Here is a 24229-nt window from a genome sequence, read left to right on the forward strand (position 1 = left end):
TCAGAGGGTAGTACTGACTAGTCCTGACTTCATGTAGCTTTCACTGGGCAACAAGCCTTGTCTGCTCTCGTCTGATGAGTCTGAAGTCTGCGTTTTGGAGGAGAGGTGAAGGAGAAACATTTAGCTTTCACACAACTGCCGTGTCTGTACACACATTTTTGAGAAGAAGAACTTCTTACATGTCTGCGGAAGAGTCGGCCCAGCAAGCTGCGTTTGGGGCTCTCCGGGGTCTGAGTCCAGTCCAGATCTGGAGTTCGAGACCCACAAGGACCGAAAACATTCATCTCCCGGAAACATCCTGTCTCTATCATCTACAGGAGAGATAGTAAGACTGCTTAGCTGACAGGCAGATCATTTGATGTTTCCTTGGAGGTGAACCCACCTCATTCTGCCAGGTTATTGGAATACTGCCTGTGTTGAACTTGGAGTAGAAGCTGTTGTCCATTTGGTCCAGAGTGACTCCTTTCACTGAGGAAAACTCTTCAATGTCTTGCACATCACTGCAATATACCTGTCTGGGCTAGATGAGTAAAAAAATCAAAACATACAGTCAGCACACATCTGCAATTCTCTTCTACAGTTCATCACCCAAATCCGCATTTAGTAGGAGTGTTAATTGGCAGAAATTTGTATAGGTGTGAGTATTAAAGCGGACCTAGAGTGGTCCTGTTGCACATATATGTGAGTTATATATATGTGAGTCTACTTACATACATTAAATTGTTTTTATGGTCAAAAACCGCCATAATTGCTGTAAACGAGCTGATAGAAATCCTCTTTTCTTTTTCTTTTCTTTCGAGACCTGAGACTCAAATCTCACCCAGAAGACAGAGTCTTGTGATTGGCCAGTATATTCAGCACACCCGCTCTCAGAAGCGCAGCTCCCCCCTCTGGAACGGTGGATGCACTGCTACTCATTATCAAAACATTGTTTTAACAATGTTTAAAAATAGCTTCTTCATACTCTCAGCTGCAGTCCCTTTTATGACTTTGACCTGGAGTCGGACCCAGAGTCAGAAGACACTGTCGCTCGTGAAACACCTCCACAACGGATGTGCCCGGACTAGTGCCCGGACCAGGACGATCTGCTGCTCCGGAGAACCGGTGTTTACGTAACCGGACCGGGTTTTTTCTTCATACAGTCGGATTATCATCTCAGAGTGTTGTGGCCAACTTCCTTTTGAGTCGAGGTCATGGTCCCAATGCATTTTTGTTCGTCTTGGGCCGAACCACATTCCCACCAAATTTCGGGAAATTCGGCGCAAATAAGTTTCAGCCTGCTCCATGGGTGTTTGACCTGAAGGGGTGCTACTGAGCCATTTTTTTATTGGTTTTTCGCGATTCCATTATTTTATAAACGTTTTCGCCAGTTCTGATTTGCATGCCAATTTCCATCAGTTTTCGGGGATCAAATTTGAGATTGTTGCGGAAGAAGAAAAATAATGGGTCACTTCCGGTCTCAGAAAACCTACTTCCTGTGGTCATGGCTTGCAGACATGTTCAGGGCGGGCCCTTGGTCTCGCATATGAAGTTTCGAGCTGATCAGTCAATGTATGGGCGAGTTACAGGACACGTCGTATTTGGTGGCGAAATGGCGGCGGAATATAATGGTCGACATCTAATTGGCTCAAGCTTGTGTTTGTAGACGTGTACAGGGTCGGTCTCTCATATCATGTACGAAGTTTTGTGCTGATCAGTCAATGTACGCCGATGTTATAGAGCACTTCCTGTTTCCATGCCCTTTCGAATCTGCAAAACATTTCAATAACCTTTGATTTCGGATGGATGTTACTTCAATAAACACCCTCAGACAAGACAACTTGCCAAATCCAAAATAGCTGACTTCCTGCTGAGTCGAGGTCATGGTCCCAAAGGAATTTTTTGTTCGTCTTTTGCCAAACTACATTACCACCAAAATTCACACCGAAATTCGGTGAAACTAAGTTTGGGCCTGCTCCATAGGCTTTTGACCTGAGGGGGCACTACTGAGCCATTTTGTATTGGTTTTTCGCATTTCCATTATTTTTATAAAATCTGTCAGGCACGTTTAGGGGTCAAATTAGAGATCCTTTGGGGAGGAAAAAAAATCCTAGAAGAACAATAGGTCCTCGCACCACTGTGTGAGTGCTCGGGCCCTAATAGCAAATTGTCATTTGCTGTGTGTTCTACCATCATGCAGTCTCCCCATACAGCACACATGCACAGGGGAACAAACAGGCCCCTATGCATGACATCAATTCCCATGAGCCCATGTAGCTTCCCAATGTCATTAAACTAGGTATTATGTTTTTGTTGTGAGTGAGAGACTAATAGTAGCAGTGTGCATGGAGATATGTCTTGAGACTAAACAATTCATAGTGGTGAGAAATGTTGGGGTACTTGCATCAGGTTTGAATGGCGGATTGACAAGTCCTGCCTCCAGCATCCTGAAGTTGATTTTTTTGAAGAAAGGATGACGCTGTACATCTTTCCCCTTTGAACCATGGCAGCCGAACCTCTGATTTGGGTCCTTGGTCAGCAGCTACGATAGAAGGAGAAACACAATTCAATTCATTGTATTTGTTTATTTTTAGCTAACAGGATGCATCTGTAAGAGCTGTGTTTAGAAATTATTTGAACATCTTGATACTGATTCAGAAATCTAAAGGTGTCTCGTTAAATGTAGGCCTTTTGTATAACCTTGTCAAAATCAAAAGAGCTCTTCTGCTGAAGGCAAAGTTGAGCCTCAATTTTGGACTAATGCTCTTCCATTTATATCAAAACTTGGAACTAAAAGTGACATCATCCCCGAGTTCACCATGTAGGACAAAAACCTAGTCTAGCCATTGTTAACAACCCCAGTCAATAATGGCGCTCGACAAGCAATTGTTTAAAGTTAAGCAGTACTATGTGCACGACTAATTTAATGTTAAACAAATAGTAAATGTGTGCTATTAACAGTAAAAGTAACAGTGTTTGTATGGTGGAATCTTGTAATTTAAAGCCAGGGTTGGTGAGGTTGCTCTGAGTTTTCCAAGTCAGAAATCCAAGTTCGGGGGGGGGGTTGTCCCATGTAAGGAACACCCCATGACCTTGGAAATTTGAGTTCAGATTACAAATGGAATGAACAATTAAAAAGCAAAGAAAGAATCCCATTGGTACTAGACTTTCATTAGGCACATTTGCCTGATAAAGAAACATAAAGTAAGATAGTTTTTTTTTTTTTGGTTAGCTTTGAGACTGGAAATTTGAGCGGTGAGTTAAGTTTGTTATATGAACATTATTACTGAGTCTCTGTGACACATTAGGAGGATTTTAGGATTTTTAGGATTTTAGATTAGGAGGCCAATTGCTTTAGATTTATTACCTAATACACCTTTAAGTAATTCCAGATTTCCAAATCTTGAGGCTTCGAGCAATTTTTTTTTTCAACTGGAAGACTATATTCATTTTCTATATGTTGTCCATGCTTTAAGGGAACAGGTGTATAGGAAAGCAGTGATCAGCTAACCAAAGTCCCTTTCTTACTTTATCTTACCTAATCAGTCTTTATTTAAAAGTTACTACTTATAAACTATATGCACATATCTCTAAAATCATTAACTCTACGTAGTCTTCTGTTTTGTACGATTTGACCAGGCTCCTATTGGATGGTACAAGCTGTCAATCACACCAGCGTCCACTCATACACTATATGCTGTGCTTTTTCTTGTATTTTCCTCGAAATGGGTACATCATTTTTATGGAAAGAGCCCTGATTGAGACCTGATTGAGATCATTATAAGTAGAAGCTACTTTTTCTCGTACAGAGTTATTGCAACCAGCAGTATCACCTCCTGCACAGTGAATGTTTGTTCATTTTGAAGAGGACTTGAACAAAAGCTGGAATTTCATATCCAAGCAAAACAGGAAGTGGAACTGAAATATGCTGAAATGATTGAATGAAATCAAATTATAAATTGAATTAAATGGAAGAAGACCGTATATATATCAGTTGATGATATCCAGCCCCAATTTGTGCTTGCATGACATTTATGGTGTATAAGCAATCATTTGAGCACTCACCAAAGAGCAGAGGTCTTTCACGTCACGGCTGAATTTGTTATTATATTCCTCCTGTTGCTTTTTAATCCTTCGCTCCATCTCCGAGGCATTTGGATGCTCTCCTCGCGCCCTGAGTGGTGGCTGCCCTGCAGTCATTTCATAAATCAGACAGCCAAGGCCCCACCAGTCTGCGCTCATGCCATAGTGATCGTGGCTGATCACCTCCGGAGCTGAAATTAGTGATAATTCAGATCAATAAACAGTGTCTGCTCTGCATGGCACATTGTGGTGAGTGTATATATACTAGAGATTTCCAGAACCAAACACTAGCATTCCTCACCATAAACCCACAAGATAATAATCTGTATGGAAATCCACCACTAATCCAGATGAATTTTCATAATTGTGATAATCGTAATACGAAAAACTATTATTTTTCCAAGTAAGAGACTTGGAAATGCTGTACAGTTTGCTAACATAGAGTAGCCTACATATTTCTAGCCTTACAAGGACACCATCATTTAAAATGATCTAATTTAAAGGACCATTGAGTAAGAAATAGTGACATCTAAAGGTGAGACTGCAGATTGCAACAAATTGAGGACTCCTCCACGCATCCCCTCCCATTGTCAGGGAACTATAGTGGCCTTTTACTACTGGAAAGGATGCTGTTCTTCTTTGTTTGCATCGTTAACCTCCAGTTCAAAGTGTGAAATGCAATTTTCGAGCTGTTTTTTTCCAATTCAGGCTGCTGTAGAAGCATGGTGAGGGTAGTAATGGTCCTGGGCATGTGAGCTTGGTCTCGCATTCCATCCTAGTAGCTAGGATTTCTCACCAGGAGCTCATCCCCCGTTTGTATGTCCTTGTATGAGGTACCAGCGGACATCATCGCATTAACCCCAAGGAAGTGAACACAGTTACCCTCTTCTTTATTGTTTCATTAATTGTTGAAGCCAGTTCTCTTGGTACAGCCTGGACAGTCCATCGTAACAACATACAGAGACGAACAACCATTCACAAACCCTCCCTCAGTCGGACCGGTTCATAAATACCCTGGTCATTTTGCTTAATTGTTTATTTTTTACCAGAGAGCAAGAGCATGCTACCAAGCGAAACGTGTTGTGCTACAGGAAGTATGTGCAGTCAGCACATAAAGTCTGCATAGACTCAAGGGTAGTGGTGCTCACCTATCCAGAGTTTTTATGGAGAGGTTATTGACAAGCCATTATGTAACCAGGTGCCTTTTGCCTCCACCTAAACACATTTTACTCACAGTGTTGCCCAATGCTTGAAGTGGGAAAAAATAAGTGCCCGTTCTGCCCTTATCCATATGAAGCATGTAATGTATGTCTGTCGGTATTATGAAAATCTCCAGTAAATTATAGATACCAGAAGATGTGAGTGATGTTCGCATCAATTTATTTAAATATTGTGCCTATATTAAAAGAACTAAACAACAACAAAAAAATATACAACTTGTATATTTAGGTTATTCTTAACATTTATTAAGCATCAAGCACACAGTCATGTAATGTTATTATGCTGTTCTCCGTGACACAAATATGGCAAGAAGTCAGAGAATATAATTAAACATTATTGTTAAACATTAACAACACTTTTAATATTGTTCTTCTTCTTCTTTTGTCTTCTCCCTTTAGGAGGCGCCACAGCCGATATTGGCTCGACACTAGACATAAAAACTAGACTCATGAGAACGGGTGAACGTCAAGTAGTGCACTCTGAAAAATCATTATTCTGGGCCATAATAATGAATTGGACAGATAAACTTAACTGGCATCTTGTGAGTACACATTAAGTGGTACTTAAGATATTTAAAAAGGGCCAGGACTGTGTACCAGACAGGACCAGCCCACTTCAAGCACTGGTGCTACCATAAAAGCATGATGCTTTCCACTCATGGTTCTCTTTAGACTTTGGCTGGACATGAATGTGTCATTAGTGTGGTACATACCCATATATCCCAGTGTGCCCACCCTGCCTCGCACCAGACTCCCCTCAGAGAGCCTCACAGCCAGGCCCAGGTCAGAGATGCGAATGTGTCCTTTGTGGAAAAACAAGCAGGAAAGAATCCACTGAATTGGTTTCATAGTTGACATTTTTGCCTTTATGACTTTCTCTTTAAGCCTGATGGACTGCACATCCCTTCCCTCAGGCTTCTCTGCTGTGAACATAGTTTGCTTAGTTAATACAAAACGTGTGCACAGTTGTTCTCTGAGCTCTTTGAATTTATAAACACAAAGGCATGAAGCAAAAAAAACAAAAAAAAACAAGGCGGCTCCAGGAGTGAAGGAACAGGTTTCTTAAAATAGATACCACACCTGATGCACTCAGGCTTTCACTTCCTCCTCCTGCCTTTGTTTGCACTCATGTCATAATACCATCAACTGTTTCCTTCTGGTCCTTCCTTTGGTAGACATGTCTGCATGACGAACGTTTGGCAGAACTTGAACTGCTATCGTTCCAACTACTTTTAGAGCTAAAAATAGCCACATCAGAAACTGCTGTGAAAATATTTGATCATGTTCCTTCTGCACAGCATGGAATGTGATCTGATTCAAGGTTATTATGGGGCATTTGTCTCTTATTGTACACTAAGCTGAGAACAAACCAAGCGTGTTAAGTGTGGCTGTACATACCGTTGTCATCCAGTAGAATGTTTTCTGGTTTCAGATCTCTGTAAAAACAATTAATTCAGTGACCATTAAAATGTCAAAGTGATCATTAAATGTTTTCCATTAAACAGTGTTAGCACAACTCGGTTCGACTCTATTTGGTTTGGTATCAGGTACGTCGTCGTTTTCCATTACTTCATAGTAACTCGTCAATGTGGGCGGAGTCGTCGTAGCACGGCTGCGTGAAACTGCAGTGATGTTGGTTTGTATGCGACAAACACAAACTAGTGACGGGGCAAAGCAGTTGTTTTGGGTGTAACTGAATCATTAGAATCGGTTGATTAAAAATATTTGTTCACAGAATCGTTCAGTACTTCCTGCATGTCTGGAGCACAGACTCCGTCTGACACAGTCACTGAACTGAAATATGAGTGAATGGGTTGTGATTCGGCTCACGATCGACGCCTTCCGACAGTGCTGTCGCTAAATACACCAGACTCCTCTGTTGAATATTAAGATTATAGACATTTCCTTTGCTAAATGTTGGAGATTAAAGGTACAATATGTAGTATTTATGGGTTTATATAACCCAAAATCCACTTTTTTATACATATTATGTGCTCCTGCATTGTCTAGTCGCTGTATAATAGTTTTTGTTTCATTTTCGTAGTGTTTCAAAAAGTCATGTAAAATAACATGACCGCGGACTGCGGTTGCATAGCCACTGTTAGCAGCGAGATGCCATGTTTCTACCGGAGCCTGTAAGGACAAACGCGAGAGAACAAAACAAGCGTCTCTTTACTTGTAGCGGAAGTCCCGCCTCCTCTCTCTCCGATTCGTCTGCTACGGCCGCGGTAGCTCGCCCTCTCCCTCGCCTCACGAACCTCACCTGCGACACGGAGAAAGACGACGAGGACGACATTTGACCGGCTGAGGATACCGTATCGCTCAGGGAAGGGAGGGGGTGAGCAGAGCAGCAGGTCTTTGTTGTAAATTTCAGCCTCTCCTCTAGATGGCACTATAAACTACTTATTTCCCCTTTAAGTATTTTTTAACTGAGTTACAGTTTTCAGCATTGTTCGGTTTGATTGTGTCGGACGTCACACTCATGAGTCTTCCAGTGACGAAACTCTCTGACCAATCAGTGGCCGGCAGTCTGTTGAAGTCACATTTTAGTATAGATTCACCTTGCTTGGGGCCTTGACAGAGCAGGTATCAAAAAGTACCAGATAGTAGTACCTGGTACTTTTTTTTTTTTATCTCCAATGGGAAAGCAAAAAAAGGCGAGTCGAGCCGAGTCGTACTAGTACTGTATTATTGAAATGTGGGAAAAACAGATTTTTAGCCACGTAACAAAAGGCTACCATGATCAACCACCACATCTGGTTAAGTCTATACATCTTAACTTTCTGTTAGAGAGACATTTTCAACTGGAAAATTAAGTTTTCACTTTGTAAACCATTTACCCCCTGCTCCAAGAGCCATAACAGCATTTGTTTGCTCAAGAGAACACTGGAGCTGCTTGTCCACTACTGCAGTGGATCAACAACTCCTGTGTGCCAGAATGTAAAATCACAGATCCCGTCTGAGGCACAGTGCATATCTCATACTACCACTCAACCCCGCCCCCCCCCCCCCCCCCATAATATTACCATGTGTCATAATGCATTGCCAATGTGAAAATACACTGACCTGTATACTATTGACTTCTGGTGGAGGTGAATTAATCCGCAAAAGACCTCTGCAGCATAGAAACATACTCTGTCTCTCTCCAGGCCGGGCTCACCGATGTTATAAATGTGAAACCTCAAGTCCCCACCGCTCATCATGGTCAGAACCATGCAGAGGAAGTGCTTGGTCTCATACGCGTATGCCAGATTCACCTAAGTGGAGAGCCAGGATGTGCATGTAAAGCATGGATCAGTGATGATTAAAAAGCTTCACATACAAATACCAAATACAAGAAGAACACCCACAGAGACAATGCAATCCAATATCCAACACTTTGCCTTAAAAGATGTCAGGGAATTACACATAAATATGGTTAAGTTTTGATGTCTTGAGCTGTGTGTTCTGTGAGAAGCTTTAGACCAGGGGTGTCCAACTTAAGTACAGAAAATGAAATACTGGGTCCAAGTCAAGGGCCAGAAGAAGTCAAATAACATGACATTCAGTACAAAGCAAACTTATGGATTCAATTAAAAAACAAATCAGAGATCAAATTTGTAATTATAGATGTGTCATGCGTCAAGGTATGTGAATGAAAGCCAATGGATACATTTTTCTTCAAATAAAATGAGTTAGTTTACCCATGGAACTACCTCAGAATGTAGAGGAGTGGTCAGTAATATGAGGTAAATCATTTATGAATGATTTTCAATTTAAATCACTATACTATACTGTCCGTCCAGGGAGTGGATCCCTCACCTGTGGTTCTCTCTTAGGTTTCTACCTTTTTTCCCCTGTTATAAGTTTTTTTTTTTTCCCCTGGTAGTTTTTCCTTACCCTGGTCGAAGGTCTGAGGACAGAGGATGTTACCAACCCTGTGATGTCCCATGAGACAAACTATGTTTTGTAAACTGTGGGCTATACAAATCAAATTTTATTTAATTGATTGACTATACTATACTTTATCATCATCATCTTCGTCTTCCTCACATACTTCAGACACTGGTATCGCTTAATGAGATTAAGATGGAGTGGGAGATAAGGTAACTCTAATTTTCTTTTTCTTTTTCTGTGCACTAAATAACTGTCTGATCTCATATCCTGGTATATTCTATTCTATTCTATATACAGTAGAATTCTATTCTATTCTATATACAGTAGAATAGAATATTTCTGATTTTCCTCCAAGTACCACCAGAGGAAGCTTGTGTACCACAGTCTGAAAACCATGGCTGTAGCATATTTGATCCCTCCCTTTTTGGAAGCTTAGAGTTCAGGATGACAAGATGACAAGGCATTGCCAAATGAGTTCCCGAGTTCCCCCAACAATGGCTTCAGGCGGTATCCTTATGTTCGGTTGTTGAATCCGTGGGGTTTGGGCAAAGATCTTCAGCTCTTCTGACAGCGATCGTCATTAATATATATTAGCATAACGTGTTGTCAGCCTTTAACATTCATTTGAAGCAAATGCAGAGTTTCTCCTCTTCACAAAATATATCCCAGTTCTTATAAGGGTTATATTCATGCTTCAAGCCTGTGCCCACTACCTGGGTTAAGAGGGCACAGGTTTGAAGTGGATAAATGATGCAGGTCCCACATGGTCCCAGTAACACAAGGCCCTAGATGAGGCAAACAAGGGTGGGGCCACCATGGAAACCAGGGAAAAACCCTCTTGAGAGCCATATTGTCAGCTCAAATATAACCCTGGAAATGGGAAAAACAAAAACTACCTTCAAAATATGATGAAATGAAGTAGAGGAAGAGAAGAGCATAAACAGAAAGATGAGCAGACTGCTGAGAGGCTGCAAGTATCACTGATCGAGGAAGAGAGAGACGGACTGCAGCTAAATCAGCTCTATAGTTGTTCATCTTGTTTGTTAAACTGACAAACAGTGACATTCATCTGCTTTGATCCCCTCTAAAGCATAATGTGAGAATGCTGAATTGTGCATGATATGAGACCCAGGTCCAACTTTCAATATATATATATATATATATATATATATATAAAAGTGAATGGATCTGACTTACTGCAATGCAGACCATGCTCTGACACTGGTTGTACACGGACCAAAGAACCCTTATATCAGGGGGTCAGTTTCATACTCCATATACTCCCGGAGCACTCCTCACAGGACTTCTCAAGGGACATGGTCGAAAACCTTCTCCAAGTCCACAAAGCACATAGTTTACATGTGCTTTGTGGGCTTGTAGAAGGTGTGTGAGAGGGTTGGGACATGGCCTATCATAGGTTTGACACAGTTTCCAAATCTGTCTTGGGAAGAATTCAGACATGCAAAAAAAGTGCAGGTATTTTTTTCTTTCCTTTCAATATGGCAGTTGTTCAAGATACACCACTTTGTAGGCAGTATTTTTTTCTGGCATTAATCAGTAATTCCAGAATAAACACTTTTTTATAGCTTCATAACTAAATCTGTCCTGTCACATGCAGCTTTTCACCAATCAGGTCACAGAAACGTTGACCAATAACAGAGCAGTTCAGCTCTCTGGTGTGATTGTGCACTGTCATTAGTGCACTGCTGTAATTGTGTACAATTGCGTCTACCGGTAAACCCACTTCCTCTCTGACTTTAGTCCAAGCTTTTTCTCATGTGGTACAGCTCTGGGTGTGAACACACAGAGATGATAAGAGTCTGACTGACCACCGGACATGTACGTGACGCCATGGGACATCAGTCAGATAATATAAATGCGGAATGGTTGTCATGTTTTCAAAATTTCAACTCAAGCGAATGGAGTTTGGACTTTGTTTGTAAACTTGCCGCTCAAGCAAGAAATTCACTCTGTGTCCATTGTGACCGCAGCTTCAGAACAGGACACAAACCCTGCATATTCCCTTTAACCAGCAGAGCAACATTCCACCCGGATGCATAATCAAAATGAAAGTGAAAGAGTCTGCACTAACTGGCAGGGAAAACATTACAAATGAAAATGCAACAGTTGGTGATGTCAGACACAATATGTGCATAAAAAACTCAATTGGGTTAAAAAAAAAGACCTTGTTTCTCAGAAATTGCTCTTATTTTTTAGTCTTCTGTAGCGAAGACAATATATTTACTTTTATCTAAATTAAAATTGAAACCAGGTCCCAGACTTAATGGATTTTTCAATAAAACATTATCCATCCATCATCTACTGCTGCTTTATCCTCCACCAGGTGCTGTGCCTATCTCAGCAGACATTGGGCGATAGGCGGGGTACACCCTGGACAGTTCGCCAGTCCATCGCAGGGCCACATATAGAGACCATTCACTAACACTCTCACACCTATGGTCAATGTAGAGTGACCAATTCACCTAATCCCCATATCACATGTTTTTGGACTGTGGGAAGAAGCCGGAGAACCCGGAGAAAATCCACGCACACACGGGGAGAACATGCAAACTCCTTGCAGAAAGGCCGTTGAACCCAGGAACCCAGGTCTTCTTGCTGCAAAGGCAAGAGTGCTAACCACTACACCAACCGTGGGCCCTAATAAAAAACATTAAATTATTATTAAATTTATCATATACATTTTTTTTGCATGAAAAGAATAATCACTCGAAAGAACTTTTATAACTTTATCTCAATACAATATAACTTAGCTTATATCTAACTGTCCAGGGTGTACCCCCGCATATCGCCCAATGTCAGCTGAGATAGGCACAGCACCCCCCGAGACCCTCTGGTGGAGGATGAAGCGGTAGATAATGGATGGATGGATGGATAGCTTATGTCTAGTCAGAGAGAAGCTGAGTTCCCATAAAAAGGGGTTGAGCTCCCATGAAGGTAGTCTATAAATTGTACAACTGTAGGGTCGTTAAAATATGACCAAAAAACATCAATCTCCATCAATATTTGGAGAAAGCCAGATACCAATATTAGAGACAGGGCAATGTGTTCAAATTCTGTGCGCGAGAGGATTTTACGAGCATCAGTGAACACATCACACACAAATCTTTGTTTCTGTCTCCTTTGCCTCTGGCCTGCACGGCTTTACACACATCTACACATATTGTCCATGCTTATTTGTTTTCTCTTTTGTACCACCAAAAAAGGGGGAAAATCAACAGGCGACATTAAGTTTTTTTTTTTGGCAGTGTCCCCACCAGTCCAAGCTTGCCCTTGCAAAAAAAAAACACTATTTGAATTATTATTATTACTGTAATCACAAACAATGCCGTTTTCAATGTATAATGTAATGTGTGATATTTATGAGTATAATTTACGTAAACAAGATAAACATGCTGCTGACAGATTTTTTTACATTAAAACTACAATATCGCCCGTGAATGTTGCAATATACCCGATATAATGTGTGCTGCTCTTTGTGTTTAAGTGTTAGACTGAATAATTCACAGTGAACTCTCTCTCTTATATGGTGTATTGGTGTATGCTCCCCCCAAAACGCACCCACCTAGCTATATTTTGTTATGTCTTTATCTCAGTCTAAGTTTGACATCAGTTATTAGAGACTCCCACAAAGATCAGGTTATAATTGAACCCTGATCCTATCCATACTGTACATTGCACATTGCAACTGTATACGTGTAGGTTTTTAACCCATGTTTCCTTCAAAGATTCATTTAGAACTTTGCACAAAACTGCTCATTTGTCGTTGACTTTGACTTTGTCTCACCCCACTCAGCTTTTAGCATGTGGTTTTGAAAGCTTAGTGGACGTAACATGAAAAGACAAGCAGACGGAGAGCGAGTGACTCAAAGGGGCCAGAGGTCAAGGGTTTGTCATCTCACCACAAATCGACTGTCCAGCCCTTCCAATATCTCTTTCTCATTCAGAGCCATAGATTCTCCTCGCCGCTTCTTCACATGGGTTTTCTCCAGTTTCTTGCAGGCGTACATCATTCCTGTGGCCCGCACCTGACACGCCCACACCTGAGAAGGAAGCGCAGTATGAGTGAAGGCGGGAAAAATTTGGCTTTGTTTAAAAAAAACAAAAAAAAAAAACTGTCATTATTTAGTGTGTAACTTTTAAACATAAACACAAACCACAAATAAGTTCACACCATAGTGACTTAGATTTTGACTGTATTTCTCAGTCCAGTTTAGATCTCGTCACTCGTTAATATTGGAAATTACCAGTTTTATGGCTGACACGCTAGTAAAGCGACATGGCTGCAAACAGGTTCTAGCATGACAAAAAGATTCTAGTGCAAAATAAGTCAGTTTGACAGATAAGTGCTGCTTGACCCCATTAGTCCATGCTCTGCTGCTGCTGTATACATACAAACACTCCCTCATTCTGCAGCTTTAAATAGAAATATAGTTTACCTGTGTAGAGAAATGGAGGGAGACATAAAACAATCCCTACTGTTTTTGTTTCATAAATGATATCAGCTAAACTGTTAAAGCTCACATAGAGTTGTCCTGTTGCACATATATGTTAGTTATGGAGGTCTACTTACATACATTAACTTGTTTTTATGGTCAAAAACCTCCTAGTTGCTGTAAACGAGCCGATAGAAATCCTCTTTTCTGATGGTGTTTCCCAGCCACGATATTTCAGACTCAACTCTCACACCCAGAAGACAGAGTCTTGTGATTGGCCAGTACCCGGAAGTGACATATCAGCACACCAGCTCTTCTGCTTCAGGCCTCATAAAGGCTCAGGCCGGCACTGCTAATGAGTTACATTAAAGCGGACCTAGACCAGAAGTTCCAATTAACGCTGTTTTTTAGTGTGTATCTGTGTCATTACCATGTTTATGAAGCCCTGAAGTTCCTAAACAAACAGTTCAGCCACTGCTGAGAACGCTGTTTTTTATTGTAATCTCGGGCTCAGCGAGATCTCTGAAAATCCCGTTATAGCTACGTTAACATCGGTTCTCCGGAACAGCCGATCGTCCTGCTCCGGGCACTAGTCCGGGCACATCCGGTTGCGTATATTGAACCACAGAAGAAGAATAACATCCGTTGTGGAGGTGTTTCACGAGCGACAGTGTCTTCTGACTCTGGGTCTGACTCCGGGTCAAAGTCATAAAAGGGACTGCAGCGGGGACTCGTGACAAAGTTATTTTTAAACATTGTTAAAACAATGTTTTGATAATGAGTAGCAGTGCATCCACCGTTCCAGAGGGGGGAGCTGCGCTTCTGAGAGCGGGTGTGCTGAATATGTCACTTCCGGGTTGAGAGATTTGAGTCTCAAGTCTCGCGGCTGGGAAACACAGTCAGAAAAGAGGATTTCTATCAGCTCGTTTACAGCAACAAGGAGGTTTTTGACCATGAAAACAAGTTAATGTATGTAAGTAGACCTCCATAACTCACATATGTGCAACAGGACCACTCTATGTGAGCTTTAAAAATGAAATATGACTGAACGGGTTGTGACTTTTCAGCGCTAAAATGTTAGCGATTAACGCATGTTTTTGAACTGATCTATGTTTCGGCATTGTTCGCTTTGATTCTTGTGTCAGATATCACACTCATGGCTCTTCCAGTGAAGCCATGTCATGTTTGAGTCAAACAGTTGGGTGTGTTTTGGTATATATATCTGATGCTTAAATACAGTGACTCTTTACTACGAGAGGCGTTTCAGTTTGACTGCTATTCCCAGCGAGTTTAGCTATTGTGAGGCAATAAGGTGAATATAGCTAAGTTATGATTTACAAAAGTTGTAAAATCAGTCAGTTTAGCCCAAACGCTGTAGGAAGGTTAAAGGGATGTGACTGTGACCTCTTACCTCTCCAAACCCTCCTTTCCCCAGTAGTCTGTACTGTCTGAATCGCTTCTTGCTGATGGGCTGCCTTGAAGAAAAAGAAAAATTGTTTTCATTCTCAGTCAATTAATGCATACTCAAGGAAAGTCTAAACGTGGAAAAAGCTAAATGTGGCACAAATGAGTCAACAGTAATTGCAGTGAAGTACAAGAAGATAAACCAGCTCCACAACTAACTGCTGATCTATCAAATTCCATGTCTCTGTGTGTGTGTGGTGCTTTATCTGTTTGGCGTTATCACACATCAGCAGACACACACACGTACGCACGCACGCGCACACACGCACAAACTAGTGTTGTCACTATTTATTCGAAATTCAATATTAAATCAAACTTAGGGTGTAACATTTGAGTTGCGAGCTGTTTGAAATGCACGATCCAGTCCTATAAGCACCAAAGACTATTTGAAGTAGCCCTTAGGATCCTGCAGATGGCGCTTGTAAAGTCTCCGACTAGAGCATGTACAGTGGTATCCGAAAGTTTGGGCACCCCTGTAAATTTTCATGATTTTCCTTCATACATCATTGGTCACAAGTTTATATGATTTACAGAAAGTGTGCAAGAATTATTTAAACAAAATTAGACATGTGCATAAGTTTAAGCACCACAAAAGAAACATTTTGTGCATCCTCCTTTTGCAGAAATAACAGCCTCTGAACGCTTCCTATAGCTTCCAATTAGAGTCTGGATTCTGGTGGAAGGTATTTTGGACCATTCTTCTTTACAAAACAGTTTCCGAGCATGGACAGTCCGCTTTAAATCACCCCACAAATGTTCAATAATATTCAGGTCTGGGGACTGAGATGGTCATTCCAGAACGTTGTATTTGTTCCTCTGCATGAATGCCTTAGTAGATTTTGAGCAGTGTTTAGGGTCGTTGTCTTGTTGAAAGATCCAGCCCCGGCACAATTTCAACTATGTCACTGATTCCTGGACATTGTTCTCCAGAATCTGCTGATATTGAGTGGAATCCATGCGACCCCAACTTTAACAAGATTCCCAGTCCCTGCACTGGCCACACAGCCCCACAGCATGATGGAACCACCACCAAATTTTACTGTAGGTAGCAAGTGTTTTTTCTTGGAATGCTGTGTTCTTTTTCCACCATGCATAACGCCCCATTGTTTTGCCCAAATAACTCTATTTTAGTTTCATCAGTCCACAGCACCTTATTCCAAATGTGCTTTAGCAAACCTCAAGCGACTCTGTTTGTGGCGGGTGCAGAGAAAAGGCTTTTTCTGCATTACTCTTCCATACAGCATCTCCTTGTGTAAAGGGCACTGAATAGTTGAACGATGCAAAGTGACACCATCTGCAGCAAGATGATGTTGTAGGTCTTTGGAGCTGGTCTGTGGGTTGACTGTGACTGTTCTCACCATCCTTCTCCTCTGCTTATCTGAGATTTTTCTTGGTCTGCCACTTCAGGCCTTAACTAAAACTGTGCCTGTGGTCTTCCAATTCCTCACAATGTTCCTCACAGTTGAAACTGAGAGCTTAAATCTCTCAGATAGCTTTCTGTATCCTTCCCCTAAACCATGATGTTAAACAATCACCTTAAATCTCCTTAAATACTCTTTCTCATGATTGGATTCACCTGTGTATGGAGGTCAAGGGTCACTGAGGTTACCAAACCAATTTTGAGTTCCAATGATAAGTGCTAAAGGTATTGAAATCAATAAAATGACAAGGGTGCCTAAACTTATGCACATGCCTAATTTTGTTTAAATAATTCTTGCACACTTTCTGTAAATCATATAAACTTTATTTCACTTCTCAAATATCACTGTGTTTGTCTCCTATATGATATATTTAACTGAAATGTATCATCCAAACAACCAATGATTTATAAAGGAAAATCATGAAAATTTACAGGGGTGCCCAAACTTTTGCATACCACTGTTTATTGGACTGCTGGGACCTGTTGGGTCAAACAACCTGAAATGATTGTCGACATTTGGAAGTGAATTGACAAGTTATATTAGTTAAATGTAGAATAAATGTAGTATAAATATGGTGAATTAAAATTTGCATTTTTAATTGCTTCATTGAAATTACGGTGTAAGCATTTAATAAATAAATGTATATGTATATGAGTAAAAATAAGTGGTAATAATAATGATTAGAAGCTGAAAAGTAATTGACCTTTTCAGAACCAGAGGTTACTTTATACAACAGGTCAGTGAAAAACAACACAAAGGGTATTGAAGCCATCCGTGGTGGGTGTTATCTCAAAATAAATCATGATGGTTAGATTATAGGTCGTTAAAGGTGAGTCTGAAATGTTCTTATACTCATTAGAGCTGCTGATAACGTGTGAGGTGTGTGTTCACATCATGGGGCTAGAAGTGAAGATAACTTTTGTCTTTTGTCATTGTAATGGAGCGTCTTTTTCTGTAGGCACCTCCTGTGTTAGTGTCAGATTATCTTAATCTTAGTCTAACTGTTTCTTCTCTCAGGCTCGGACTTTACTTGGTCGGTGAGGTGTGGGCTGTGCCTGATGGCTGCTTAGCATGACATAATACGAGTGCAACGACAATGAAAAATAAATATTAAATTAATATTGCCTCGACTTCCATGGGGTATTTACACCGGTCGCATGGAGGAGTGACATTTTTGTGTCGCTCAATCAGCTGACTGTCGTGGGTGAAGCCGCTCTAGCTCCACCCTGAACTAAATGTTTCATTTTACTCTTGCACCCCAACGAAAGGGTGCCAAAGAAAGAAAGAACAGTAGGGCCTGGTTATTTTCGGTAATATTCCTAATGGAAATACAAATAAATATATAGCGTACTCTAACAAACTGAACTGTTCCACTAGGTTGATATGAAAGCTGGATCAAAAATACACAAAATGAGCTGCACTCAGGTCGGGTGTACCCTTGCCTTTCGCCCAATGTCAGCTGCACTTGCGGGTGCTGGTCTGCAAATTTGCAGGTTCATTTCTGCCAATGAACAGGAAATGTGATAATAATGTAAAACTGAAATGCTGTAGTAGTGTTTTTATTTACAGTGTATATATGTATCTACGAAAATGATCTGTCATCTGTGATAAACGGCTGATTCAGAATGAACTAGTGACACATTCTAATCATGTTTTGCTGCATGTAAAAGAGGTGCTTCCCTTATTGTCTTAGGGCAGGGGTTCTCAAAGTTTTGATACCTGGGGCCAATTTAGGAACCCAACGTTGGACTGAGGGCCGTCAAAGGAAAAAAAAACAGAGAGAAATCCCATTTGTAATCATTTTAATGACCAGATTGCAGTTCTACAGTTAACACTTATTGGTCTGTATCCAGTAATGTCCAATAAACATTTAACAAGCGTAGTACCTCCTGGATTAAAACGATCAACTTTAATTCATTGCGAACCAATGTCTTAGTGCAATCGCCACTGGTCAGATGGGATTGACTCATGTAGAGTATAAAGCGGTAGACAATGAATGAATGAATTTATTAATTAATAATAATTAATCATTAATCATTGGAATTATGGCTCATTATATTATTATATGTTATAAATTTATATTTTTCTTAATTCTTTTTTTATTTGACAGGCCTAACACACACTGACCTTTCCAACATCTTCCACTGCAGGAACCGGTCAAAGAACATGCTCTCCTGGTACTGGATGAAGGGCTCGCCACTCAGGTGTTTGTGCAGGTCTCTAATCCAGGGAACATAGAATGTCATCATTCTTCTCAAACACATGCACGGGTATACACACAGCATTAGTGGCAGGACTCACTCTGAGCATTCGTGAAAGACATCCACACATGGATCCACCTCCATACTCTGGACACAGCTTTCTTCATGTTTCAGCAGGAAAGGGATGCACTGACTGGACTGAGGACACATGGAGGATTATTGTCACTTTGGTGGATTATTGACATTAATATAAATGAAACGCCAGGATAACACATTTGTATGTTACTATCTAGATTATTGACACCTTAAATAGTGTCAGTTATTACATATTCCCACTGAATGCATTCAATGAGAAATAGTCCAATAAACAAGATTAAGTGTAAGCAATGAACATCTGTTTTTCATGCATTTTCCAGACCTGACTCATTAGGAATCTCTGAATGATGCTGATGCCAAACTCTTTCCTGTTCTCGTCTGCCTTGGTCTCAAATGCGTCCTAAAAAGAGACCAAAAACAAAACAGAGTGTGACTTCATAGCACATGTTTTTGCACCATTGACCTGCTGTGCACTCAGCCATGTCAAACTGAGTTGAACTAACAGTAGATATGCTAGTCCAAATCTAAGGATCTTACTCTTTCATGTCTTTTCATTTTACTGACTCATAATTGTTTCATCTTGCTCCATTCATAAAAAATATTATGTATAACAAGTTATTCATATTATTTTCAGTTTTGTGCATTTATTGGCGTTTGTAATTGATGTGGTTGGTCTGCAAGGGCCCTAAAGCTGCAGTGCGTAACTTGTATAAACAGACCAATCCAAAAAAAACATTCACACATTCTCCAATGACTTCCCACAATGCTGATTAATGCTATTTCTCAGTTTTATATATGACACAGGTCTGCACCTTGTCGATGCCCACAGTGGTTATTTTGTGGACAGCAGTGTTGTGTTGGACGTCGCCCCTTCCAGTGATGACACTGCAAATCACCAGGTACTATCCCTAATAGAAGGTCGAGCCGAGCCGAGCCGAACTAGAACTGTATAATGGAAAAGCACAATTTGTATGCACACCCAGCCAACCACAGAAAAGCCTGCTTGAGACCCCTACTGTCAGCCCACATATAACCCTTATGGGTTATATGTGACCCACACTGACTGAGTATCACAGTATGATGTGTCACGAAACCTCCATAGTTTGTTCTAGTTATCCCCTAGTTTATTCATACCAATATGAATAGTTTTAAGTCATTACTGCTGGTATGAATAACACTGTTGTGCAATCAAAATATAATATTGTAATCCCCCCCCCCCTTTTTCCCCCTCACCTGGCCTTTTTATTCCTTTTACCCCAACCGTTCAATGCAGATGTTTTTGAGTTTTGAAAATCACCCTGACAATCTAATTTTGTGCAAGAGAGATATTATGTCTTATTGCTTTGGTGCTTATTGGTGTTGTGGGCACCATTCATTGTCTCTCTCTGCCATTGATGTGTGATTCAATGCAGAACAATGAGCGAGTAACGTTAAGTGTTAAGGCTCTCTAAAGAAAATTACATAGACTGGCTTGCCCAAGATCCCAAGGACAATAACTTAAAGTGGAACTAGACCGGAAGTTCCAATCAACGCTGTTTTTAGTGTGCATCTGCGTCGTTACCTTGTTTAAGAAGCCCTGAAGTTTCGAAACAAGCAGTTCAGCCATTGCTGAGAACGCTGTGTTTTATTTTAATCTCGGGCTCAGCGAGATCTCTGAAAATCCCGTTATAGTCACGTAAACACCGGTTCCCCAGGAACAGCCGATCGTCCTGCTCCGGGCACTAGTCCGGGCACATCCGGTTGCGTACATTGAACCGCAGAAGAAGAATAACGTCCGTTGTGGAGGTGTTTCACGAGCGACAGTGTCTTCTGACTCTGGGTCTGACTCCGGGTCAAAGTCATAAAAGGGACTGCTATTTTTAAACATTGTTAAAACAATGTTTTGATAATGAATAGCATTTGACCATAAAAATAAGTTAATGTATGTAAGTAGACCTCCATAACTAACATATAACATATATATGTTAATATATGTGCAACAGGACCACTCTATGTGACCTTTAATAAAAGTGGACGCCATGGGTGAAGCAGCTCTTAGAAGTTGCTCTCCCCTGTAAAGCTGTGTCACTGTATTCGGTCCATGAATTTGAGGGAATTGGTCCTGGAAAGTCCAGGAAAAGTACTTGAACCTGATGTCAACCAAGGTGTGGGAACTCTTATTTATTTATTGTGTTAACAGAGCCCATCTTCACATGAAGGACACATAAATAATGTTAGAGCTTTTCTGTTTACAAAGGTCATAATATTAAAAAGATCTTCCAAAATCATGCAGCTTTAAATCTAGAGATGTGACAGCTATAGTCAATATTGATGCTTGATGCTCTCAAAATCAAAGCTAAGTCATACAACCAGACCTGCATAATCACTATCTTTGACCAAAACTTAGAGAAGTGATAGAGTACCAAGGCATTCTGGAGGGATATGTAGTTCTGCAGATCAGGACGACTGCGACAGAAGAGCTGAAAGAGTTTCTTGCCGATAGGCTGCCTCACACATAGACTGGAGTAATCTCGTTCTGTCGGAAAAAAAAGTAGAAAACCTTGAGTGAAATCACGCATTGAAACAGATCATGTAATGATTCAAGCTGCTGTCAGTCCTGTTATCCTTTTACTAACTTTTGACTTTCTCTTAATCGTGGCTGTTATTTGAATTCTCCTTCCTTCTTTCTGTCACGTCATGAACCTGTTCAGTGAGGTGATAATTCACTGTCAGCCTAACAGCCTAAATTCACAAGCGGAGAGGACCGCCTCTTTGTAGAGTTCTGGCATCCTGATTGAATGATGTTCTCTTCAATACTGGAAAACTTTCTCCTAGATTTACTGTAAGAGTCTTAGACTTATGCTGCGTTCCAGAGCCCATCCAAACCCATTGGACGTGGGACTTATCCTACCTCCAACGAGTAAAAGTGCACTGGGAATGCCTGTCGAAGTGGGACTTCCTACTCGCGAAGTCGGGACTGATCGACCTACCCCGACTTCACCGAAATGACGTCGGAGAATAATGGCGGCTCCAATGGAGTCACATGAATAGGCTATAAACTTTACTTTTCTGCGTGTTGAGCTGTTTTAGACACAGCAATTTTATCAAAACTTGTTTTTCATGTTATGGCGTGAAATTATGTCATTGTTGTTATACGTTAGCATGAAGATACGTAGGGCTACGGTAAAAGTATACTCATGACGTTATATGTATCGCGTTTACATATACGGCTTGCTTGTTTATGTAAGTAGACAGAATTGCTGAGAGTCAAAATGCCTCTTCAAACATAGAGAGAAAGCGCCGTGATCGTCCATGTTTTCTAACATTCGACTTCAATTGCTGGAACGCTTTGAAGTAGGAGCTAGTACAATTCAGGTAGGATAAGTCCCACATCCCATTTGTTTGGATGGGCTCTGGAACGCAGCATCATGCTGCTTTCCATTTACCTCGGAACTGGGAAGTGGGAACTAGGAAGGGATGCGCTCCTACAGACTGCTCTGTGTTCCAAGTTGGAAATACAATTTCAGGGAGGCGTTCCCGTGTAAAGGCCTGTACATACGCCGCAAGAACAGAGAAATGTGTTCCGACTACAAATGGAACATAGCAAAGATTCACAAAAACTTTGGTGAAAGAAAAGGCATAATACTTTGTTCTTCCATCCACTGCTGTTATTGGCTGTAAGTTCACTAAGATGAGCAGTAGCAAAGTGGTCATTACAGAAAAAGACTATCGACTCAAAACCTAATGTGGTAAGTAAAAAGTGCTAAGCAAGACCAAAAAGCTTTGTGTGTTGGTTTTACCGAGTATTAGGGTTAAGAAAGTCCACACATTCCTTCTCTCATCTGCTGAGAATGTGGAAGCTGGAGTGACACTTGCGTGTCTCATGATTTGCTGAATCTGTTTACACTGCACTTATTTTTGCCTGCCTTTGGTCAATAAGCCAGTGGTATTTCAATATATTTTTCTTTAATTCTGCTTCTGCATTTAGTGTTTCGAATAAAAAAATCGGCAGAAAATAAGGATTTGACAGCAGCTTAACCCCAAATCTGGGGTTAAATCTTTTGATTAAAAAAAAAATCAAAAATTAATACATTCATTACACACACACACACCAATGTTCATAGCCAGGTCCGTACACTGACTGATGTGAGCAAAGCGAAGCATCTCCTTCCATTTACAGCTTCTGCCTTTACCCCCTCCACCTGCAGACAGACAGACAGTCAGACAGGTTAATAAAAAAAAAAAAAAAAAACTTCTTATGTTGTGACATTTTATGATGAAAGCCCAGGTGAAGGTTCCTCAGCCCGACACATCCGTCTGCAGAGTGTCATAAACGTGCATGTGTGCAAGCGTGCGCCCGGCCCTTCAGGTTTCAAACAATGCATGCTCGTCTACAGTGCATGAACTATTAATAGCTCCAGGAACAGGAATGCAAAGCTTGTGGGACCACATTACCCCACAGCCTAACTTTCATACTCATGTGTTTAACATTGCCTCTTGAAGATAAGATTTAAACGTCTTTGTAATTCAGAGCTAAAGCACATTTAAAGTTACTTTGGTACGAGAATCAGGTTTGTCTGTCAGTTTTTGTCAGACAAGAGATAATATGAGTTTACAGAAGACAAAATGAGCCGAGAAATGCTAAAACTAATCTGTGGTCTGTGGCTCACTGCAAGAGGTTCTGTGAAAGATCTTCCAGATTTATCCATGAAAACAATGATGATATATATAGTCGGAGAACACTGGCCGTACAGTAAACACTTGAAAGAGAGCAGAGCAGCAGATAAATGAATGAAGGGACATTTTAATCAAAGCCGTTTTTCAGTTGCAGATACAGTTACAGGAAAAAAAGAGACATGAAATGAATAAAAAAAATATGCTGGAGGTAAGAGTCGATCGTTCCTAAAAGCTGTGGCAAACAAAAAAACTTGTAAGACCTGATTTAATAGATTCTAAGGACTAGACTTCCGACTACAACCGACATAAGAGTCCATAGATTATTTTCTATTCAACTTAGTCAAATTACTATTAAATGCATAACATGTTCCGTAGAGATTTTTTATTTTTTATCTTGAATGGTTTCCTACTTGGCTCAGAAAAAATTGGTCTATACTTCTGTGGCCAGTTTCAGTTTTATCAGCCCTTGTCTTTCAGCCCCTCACAGATTTCTGCTGTCCTCACATCACCAAACCAAAACATGACAGGAGCTGCAGTGGGTGCGTACACCTGCACTATGATGTAAGGACAGTGAACACCTGTCAACTCGTGACATCCCACCACATTTGTTGTCGTTTTGTCTGATCGACTACTTAAAAAAAGTGTGAAGTTGAAGATGGTACACATGATTCTACCACAAATTCTGGAAAGAAAACAGTGAAAAATAATCAATCTCTTACCTTCCCTGGCTTTAATAAGAGCACTGTTTGCCACCATATTTTCAATCTCCATGGAGAATC

General features: G+C 40.7%; 1 protein-coding gene across 1 annotated transcript; it reads right to left on the bottom strand.

Moving 5' to 3' along the window:
* LOC310937975 (G protein-coupled receptor kinase 5-like) lies at positions 1–24221 on the bottom strand (the record flags this gene model as incomplete). Its single annotated transcript, XM_083902365.1, has 16 exons — positions 1–87; positions 132–311; positions 383–520; positions 2384–2521; positions 4045–4253; positions 5996–6085; positions 6681–6718; positions 8349–8539; positions 13079–13219; positions 15024–15083; positions 18621–18717; positions 18799–18896; positions 19117–19194; positions 21197–21309; positions 22886–22975; positions 24170–24221. 16 exons carry the CDS (start codon positions 24219–24221, stop codon positions 1–3), a joined length of 1800 nt encoding a protein of 599 aa, XP_083758491.1.
* Positions 24222–24229: the final 8 nt, after the last annotated feature.

This window comes from Microchirus variegatus, assembly GCF_963457635.1.
Source record: "Microchirus variegatus genome assembly, chromosome: 16".
Lineage (NCBI taxonomy): Eukaryota > Metazoa > Chordata > Actinopteri > Pleuronectiformes > Soleidae > Microchirus > Microchirus variegatus.